This window comes from Epargyreus clarus, unplaced genomic scaffold, assembly GCF_041222505.1.
Source record: "Epargyreus clarus isolate Ecla_fem2 unplaced genomic scaffold, WU_Ecla_fem_2.2 ptg000013l, whole genome shotgun sequence".
In the NCBI taxonomy this organism is placed as follows: domain Eukaryota; kingdom Metazoa; phylum Arthropoda; class Insecta; order Lepidoptera; family Hesperiidae; genus Epargyreus; species Epargyreus clarus.
Genome location: NW_027332221.1, coordinates 3458110 through 3466267, shown reverse-complemented (window position 1 = coordinate 3466267; position 8158 = coordinate 3458110). Strand labels below are relative to the sequence as shown.

Here is an 8158-nt window from a genome sequence, read left to right as displayed (position 1 = left end):
GGGGACCCCTTTTTGTTTTCAACTTTTTTTATTTTTAGTATTTGTTGTTATAGCGGCCACCGTTATGCATCCTCTGTAAGAATTTCAAATGTCTATCTATTACGGTTCCAGAGATAGAGCCTTGTGACACACGAACAGATGGACAGACAGCGAAGTTTTAGTAATAGGGTTCCGTTTTTTCCTTTAGGTACGGAACCCTAAAAAACCGCTGTTCTGCACTTCAGCACGCGCAATACATTTCCATGTTAAAAATATATTTTACGACGGCCCGTGGAATTTCGCCCTACACTAAACCTCTCTGCACTCTGTTCTTTTTCCAGACACGCCAAAGAAAGTAACTTCAATAATGGTTTTGAAATAAACTTTCTTAACTTATAGTACCCTAATGGGGTTGATTGTTGAGTTGCTAAAAATGCTGAAACAGATGTGTAAACAGAAAGGCATAATGCAAACACCCTTTTATAGCCGTCTTAAGGGGTTGATCTAAAAAAACAGTGATCCAGATGTTTAATTGAGTCTAATGATAATTTTTCATAGTGGATGCTTCCAAATTAACGGATTATAAAATAAAGTTCCTACCCCTATTTAACGACCTTAAGGGTTGATTTTCAAAAAATGGAAAAATAAGTGATATTATTTACAACCAGAAAGCAAAATACCAATTTTCATACACTTTGCTTAATAATCGGCTTACTTCTAAACAAACTTTCAACCCCTATATTACCCACTTAGGGGTAGATTTTCCATAAATGGCGTTAAAAAGTTATATCATTCCCAAACAGAAAGTCAATTTTTAATTTTTACAGTCCTTGCTTCCAATTTAACGGTTTTTGAAATAAAGTTCCATCCTCTACTAAACTTCCTTAAGGGTAAATTTTTCGAAAACGGTGAAGTAGGTGTTCTATTATTTTCAATCAGAAAGCAGAATACTAAAAAACATAGTTATTAGTTTTACTTTGTTCTAAAACGAGCGAACTTCTAAACGAATTTTCTACCCCTATTGTATCTTCTTAAGGGTAGATTTTCCATAAACGGTGTTAAAGAAGCTCTATTATTTCGAACCAGAAAGCTAAATCCTATTTCTACAATCCTTGCTTCCAAATTAACAGGTTTTAAAATAAAGTTCTATCTCCTATTAATTGAACTTAAGGGTTGATTTTCCAAAAACGGTAAAATAGGTGTTCTATTATTTTCAATCAGAAAGCTGAATACCAATTTTCATAGACTTTGTTTCAAAATCTGCGTTCTTCCCAACAAACTTTCAACCCCTATTTTACCCGCTTAAGGGTAGATTTTCCATAAATGGTATTAAAAAAGTTCTATTATTTCCAACAGGAAAGCCAAATGCAAGTTTTTATAGTCCTTGCTTCCGAATTAACAGAGTTTCAAATAAAATTCGAACTCCCATTTAACGACCTTAAGTGATGATTTTACAAAAACAATGAAATAGGTGTTTAATTATTTTCTATCGAAAACCCAAATACCGATTTTCGTACAGTTTACATTAAAACTGGGGGACTTTCTTACAAACTTACGACCCTTATTTAACCCAAATAAGGGTTGATTTCCAAAAATGGTAGAATTAAATTTCTACTATATCTAACCAGTAAGGCAATGGCTAACTTTCATAGTGCTGGCTTTCGAATTGGCAAATCTTAAAATAAGCTGTCAACCCTTATTTTACCAAATTAAGGGTTGATTTTCCAAAAATGGTGAAATAGGTATTTAATTATTTTCTATCGAAAACCTAAATACCGATTTTCATACAGTTTACATCAAAACTGGGGGACTTTCATGCAAACTTACAACCCTTATTTAACCCAAATAAGGGTTGATTTTCCAAAAACGGTAGAATTAAAGTTCCACTATATCTAATCAGTAAGGCAATGACTTACTTTCGTAGTGCAGGCTTTCAAATTCGCAAATTTTAAAATAAGCTGTCAACCCCTATTTTACCAACTTTAGGGTTGTTTTTCCAAAAACAATGAAATACGTGTTTAATTATTTTCTACCAAAAAGCTAAATACAGATTTTCATAGAGATTAAATCAAAACTGGGGGATTTTCATACAAACTTACAACCCTTATTTAACCCACATAGGGGTTGATTTTCCAAAAACGGTAGAACTAAAGTTCTATTATATCTAACCAGTAAAACAATGGCTAACTTTCATAGTGCTGGCTTCCAAAATGGCAAAATTTAAAATAAGCTGTCCACCCCTATTCAACTACCTTTAGGGTCGATTTTGGAAAAACCCTTAGATTAGATTTTTATTACTTTAAATCAGAAAGCTAAATACCAATTTTCATCCAGTTTGCTTTAAAACTGACAGACTTTCATACAAACTTCCAACCCCTATTTAACACCCTTAACGGTGGAATATCAAAAAATCAGTTCTTAGTGCGCATCTAAATTATAAAATGAAACTACAGTCCAAATTTCATGATTATAGCTTCAGTAGTTTCGGCAAAACCTTGATTAATACGTTTTGAACGTATCTTTTCGCTTTTATTCATTTTAAGTTTCATGAGAATTGGGTGGACAGAAGGTAAGTTGTCATAAAATATGTAAAAAGCAGGAGTAGTGATGATGAGTTTCATCCCATAACTCAAAGTTCTAAAATTATCAGACCATACCTATGTCAAGGTAGGAAAGTACCGCAATGAAACACTCTTTCATATGAAAAAAAGAACATTGAAATTGGTTTAGAAATACTCGAATTATTCAACTTTATAAGAAATCGGGTTTTTCCAATTTTCCGGGAAAACTGGTGAAAATATTCAAATTTCCTCGAAATGGGACCGCCTGTGAAACTAGCCGCACACAACGGTGTTTGAATAATGTCAATCGGTCGCGGCATCGCGAAAAAATTGCGAACATATATATATGTATATATTCGCGATTCGCTAATTCATTCATTCAGCTACTACAAACGAATTATCGCCAATATGCACAGAATAGAGTTATTACAAACGGAACTAGCGCTCCTACAAACGAAATAGACTTACAACAAACGAAAATATCGCTACTACAAACGAAATACAGCTACTACAAACGAATTATCTTCTTCTTCCTTGCCTTCTCCCTTTATTTGGGGTCAGCCCTCCTCGTTCGTATGCGCCAGGATGCTCTATCCTGGGTTGTCTGTGTATTCAGCTGAGCTCGTTCCATATCTTTGGTAACAGTTGTCCACCACGTGGCCGGCGGTCTTCCTCTGCCCTTTGTTTTGTCTGCTTTTTTTAAGCTTTTCTAAAGCTTTTTTAACAGCGCAATTTTCGTTTCGCCTCATCACATGTCCAAACCATCTCAAACGGCTCTCCACCATCTTTTCCGCAACTGAAGCGACTTTAAACGAACCCCTGATGTACTCATTACGAACTTTATCGAGTTTTGTCACTCCAGCTGCCCATCGTAACATCTTCATCTCATTTGTGCTCATCTTTTGTTCGTGTGTTTTCTTGATGGCCCAGCATTCGGAGCCATACATCATGGCCCGTCTAACTGCCGTTTTGTAGACTTTACCCTTTAATTTTATGGGCATTCGATTGTCACATAGTACACCTGTTAGCGATCTCCATTTCGACCACGCTGCGTTTATTCTATGTGTTACATCTGTGTCTATATTAGCGTCGGCAGTTAGCATTGAACCTAAGTACTTAAATTGCTTTACTTTTTGTAATTGCTGGCCATCTATATTTATTGGGGAGTCTGATGAAGGCTGGTCACTGAAGCAACATTTGAGATATTCAGTCTTACTCCGGCTGATCCGCAGTCCATTGTCCTCTAGCGCTTGTCTCCATTTCTGAAGGGTGTTGTTTAACCGATTCGCGCGTTTATCTATAAGCACAATGTCATCAGCATAGAGCAAACACCATGGAAGAGGTGATTGGATGTTCTTTGTAAGATAGTCTATAGACAAGTTGAACAAAAATGGACTGAGTGCTGATCCTTGATGTACTCCCACTTTAACTTCAAATGGTTTGCTAAGTCCAGCCAGGCTTTTCACATGTGTCTTGATGCCACTATACGTATCATGCACGAGGGTGATATAATGTTCTGGAATTCGTTGTGCTCTCATGGATTGCCATACTAGCTTTCGCGGTATCCTGTCGAAAGCCTTCTCAAGGTCTATGAACACAAGGTGTAAATCCTCCTTATTGGTTCGATATTTTTCCATAAGGATTCTTATGGTCTGGATAGCATCTGTTGTGGATTTTCCTGGTACGAATCCGCATTGGTTTTCGGATATGGATACTAATTTGGCAAACCGGTTGTTCAGTATACGCTCCCAGATTTTTAACATATGTGAAGTTAGTTTAATGCCCCTATAATTTCCACAGTCACTAACGTCTCCTTTATTTTTGTAGAAAGGTATTAGGTAGCTATGCCGCCATGACTCCGGTATTTTCTTAGTGACGAGTATGAGATTGAACAGTTTAGTTAACCACTCTACAGCGATCTGCCCTAAAAGCTTCCACAGGTCTGCTGGTACTCTGTGTACTGGTGGTCGGAGCGCATTGCACGGTTGCGCACAGCTTGCTTGCGCGCTCGGCGCCAGTACACTCGGGCTCGAAGACGCCGGTCGGCCGGCGCCGCAGAAAGGGAAGAGAAGTACGTGGAGTACCGGGCCGCAACAACTTTGCTTCATGATGCAATCGCCGAGAGCAAGGCCCGGAACTGGAGCGCGCTCGTGGAGGGGCTAGACCGAGACCCATGGGGACGCCCTTACAAGATGGTACTCGGCAAGCTACGTCCATGGGTGCCTCCGCTTACGGAAACTCTTGATCCGCTCTTCGTGGATACAGTGGTGGACAGCCTGTTTACAGGAACCACTGACGAAGCGGGTCCTCCTGCCGTGTCGCCGGATCGCACCGCCTGGTCCGAGGATCTGGAGGTAACGCCGGGTGAACTCGACGAAGCCATTAAACGCATGGCGAGGCGAAACACTGCTCCGGGGCCGGACGGCATTCCGGATCAGGCATGGGTCTTTGCGCTGACAGTGCTGAGGGGGAGGCTGCTTAAGCTATTTACCGCCTGCTTCCGCTATGGAAGGTTTCCTTCGGTGTGGAGGCAGGCGAGTCTTGTGTTGTTGTACAAGTGGGACAAGCCTCGGGACTCCCCATCACCCATTTGCCTTTTGGACGAGGTGGGCAAGCTATTCGAGAGGATCATTTCCTCTCGAATTAGCCAGCATCTTGCGCACCAAGGTCCGGACCTGTCCATAGACCAGTTCGGTTTCCGGCGGCAGTGTTCGACAGTGGATGCCATCCTTCGAGTGCGAGCGCTCTCAGAGCAGGCCATATCCCAGGGTAGAGTAGTCTTAGCGATAAGCCTTGACATTGTTAACGCTTTCAACTCTCTACCCTGGAGTGCGATCATGGAGGGTCTGTCCGCCCATCAAGTGCCTGTATATCTACAGGAGGTACTTAAGGCCTACTTGTCGGACAGGCGTATCCGTTTCCCAGGTCGCTATGGGAGCGTTCGCGGAAGGAACGTCGTGCGCGGAGTGCCACAAGGTTCGGTACTGGGCCCACTACTGTGGAATATCGCTTATGACGCAGTGCTGAGAACGGTGCTCCCATCAGGAGTGAGCATCGTCTGCTACGCCGATGATACCCTTGTACTTACGGAAGGGGTGATGTTTCGTAGAACGGCTCGGCTAGCAGAGCTCGGAGTGGCACGCGTCATAGCGAAAATCCGCGGGTTGGGTCTTCAGGTAGCGTCCCAAAAGTCCGAGGCGATGTGGTTCCACGAGAGAGTCGAGTCAGCTGAGACCTCAGTGCGCGTCGGTGAAGCGGACGTCCGGATAGGCAATTACATGAAGTACCTTGGCCTAACACTAGACGGCCGCTGGTGCTTCGACGAGCACTTTGACCGTCTCGTCCCCCGCATTCATAAGGTGGCGGGTGTCTTGCACAGACTGCTGCCGAATCTCGGGGGACCAAGGGAAGAAGTCCGCCGCCTCTACGCGGGCGTTATTCGCTCGATTGCGCTCTACGGTGCGCCGGTGTGGTCGGACAAGCTGTCTGCCACCCGGCGCCGCGCGCGGAAACTGAATTCCGCGCAGCGTACGATCGCAATTCGAGTCGCTCGAGGGTATCGTACCATTTCGTACGAGGCGGCGACAGTCCTAGGGCGGTTTGCGCCCCTGGACATTCTGGCGGATATGGATGCACGGGTCTTCAATGAGATCCACATCCTCCGTCAGAGGACTGAACCCTTCGACGGAAAGATAGTCGAAGTGCTTCGGAGGAGAGCCAGATGGCGCGCTCTGAGGTGCTGGCGCGATCGACTCATGGAGCCACATTGTATGCGTCAACGGGTGGTTGACGCGATCCTGCCGAACCTTGTGGCTTGGCTGAGGAGTAAAGGTCGAGTGACTATCCACCTGACTCAGATACTCACCGGACATGGCTGTTTCGGTGAGTATCTGTGCAGGATACGGAGAGAGGAGACGGCCCGTTGTCACCACTGTGGGAACGACGAGGATTCCGCACAGCACACGCTGCAGTACTGCCCGACATGGGAGTCTCAGCGTCGGATCCTCGTCCAAAAAGTTGGTGAAGATCTCTCTCCGGCGGCCATTGTTGGGGCGATGGTTCAGCGCAAAGAGGCCTGGGACGGCATGATCACCTTCTGCAACGAGGTCATGTCTGCGAAGGAAGACGCCGAAAGAGCCAGGGAGCGCGCTGAACCCGCTCGGAGGAGGCGCCGCCGCGGGCGCACGTAACGCCTGCCGGCGATGTCCCTGTAGTTCCGGGATCAGAATAGGGCTACGGTATCCTCTGCCTATCGTAAGAGGCGACTAAAAGGGGGCTTTCGGGGTTGCGGACGGCAAGAGTGGGAGCTCTAACCGCCTGGCTAGCGACCCCGGGAAGAGCGATGGTATGTGTGACCTCATACCGTCGTACGCTCCACACGGAGTGGCGAGCTTCATAAACATCTGGACGGAGCCAGACGGAAAAGGCCACGCGCCAAGAGGACTCCGGTTGCGTTCCTTTGGAGATCCCGGAGTCCTTTACGCAGCGCTAAGGATGGTTACCGGGGGGGTTTTAGTGCGGTAAAAGTCCCACATAACCCGTCGTTGCTCCCACGGCGTCGGGTACCTTTTGAAGGTTTCCCCCTCGTCAACAAAAAAAAAAAAAAAAGGTCTGCTGGTATGCTGTCAGGGCCTACCGCTTTATGGTTCTTCATTTTTCTCAAGGCATTAAGAACTTCATCTGTGCTGATGTTAACAAGTGGTCCTGATATTTCTGGAATATCAGATAGGGGTTGGTTCGGAAACTCTTCGTTCAATAGCTGTTGATACTATTGACACCATCTATTGTTTATTTTGTCATTTTTGGTTAGTAGATGACCTTTATCATCTTTGACGTATTTATTGATTTTCATATCTAGACTTCCAGCATGGCGTTGTTTAGCAGCTTTGAATATGTCCTTGTCATTTTTTGCAATTTCAAGTCTTGAGTAGAAGGCATTTCTCGAGTCCAACCTATTCTGTGCTACCTTACGTTTAGCTATCTTTTTACTGTTTATATATTGGGTGCGATCCTCATCTGATCCTGAACTCTGCCATTGTTTAAAATGCTCTTTTTTAGTTTTTAAAGAAGCTTTTACATCATCATTCCACCATGTAGGGTTTATGTTGCTATCTAGCCCACCTTTAGATATTCCTAATACAGCTTCTGCTTCTTTTCTGCAATATTTCTCAAAACTAGACCACATATCATCTGCGGTGATGTAAACGTTTGCCTCCACATCTCTTGTCATTCTTTTCTGAAGGGTGTTCATCAGTTCGACTCCTGTTTCAGTATTGAGCAAATGCCACTTGATTTTATGGGTCTTGATTATAGTACGTTTTATAGGTTTCGGTAACTTTAAACAGCCAACTAAGATTCTGTGCTGTGATGTAAGTGCCTCGCCAGGGATGACTTTACAATCCTTGAAGTTTTTAAGCATATTCCTGTTAGTGAGTATATAGTCTATTTGGGATTGCTTATCTCCACTTTTATATGTTATTAAATGTTCTTCTTTCTTTTTAAAGAAAGTATTGACTATTGCTAAATTGTGTCTAGCGCAAAACTCTAGTATGTCTTCCCCACTTTTGTTTAGTTTGCCATATCCAGACCCCCCATGTATTGCTCTGTATGCTGTTTTG

General features: G+C 43.7%; 1 protein-coding gene across 1 annotated transcript; it reads right to left on the bottom strand.

The window, feature by feature from the left end:
• Positions 1-7308: 7308 nt before the first annotated feature.
• On the bottom strand, positions 7309-7770 carry LOC140746715 (uncharacterized). Its single transcript, XM_073078812.1, has one exon. The coding sequence runs from the start codon at positions 7768-7770 to the stop codon at positions 7309-7311; it is 462 nt and encodes a 153-aa protein (XP_072934913.1).
• Between the last annotated feature and the right edge of the window lie 388 nt (positions 7771-8158).

Excerpts from the sequence above, each read along its gene's own strand:
- LOC140746715 (XM_073078812.1), bottom strand. The coding sequence starts at position 7,770 with ATGACAAGAGATGTGGAGGCAAACGTTTACATCACCGCAGATGATATG.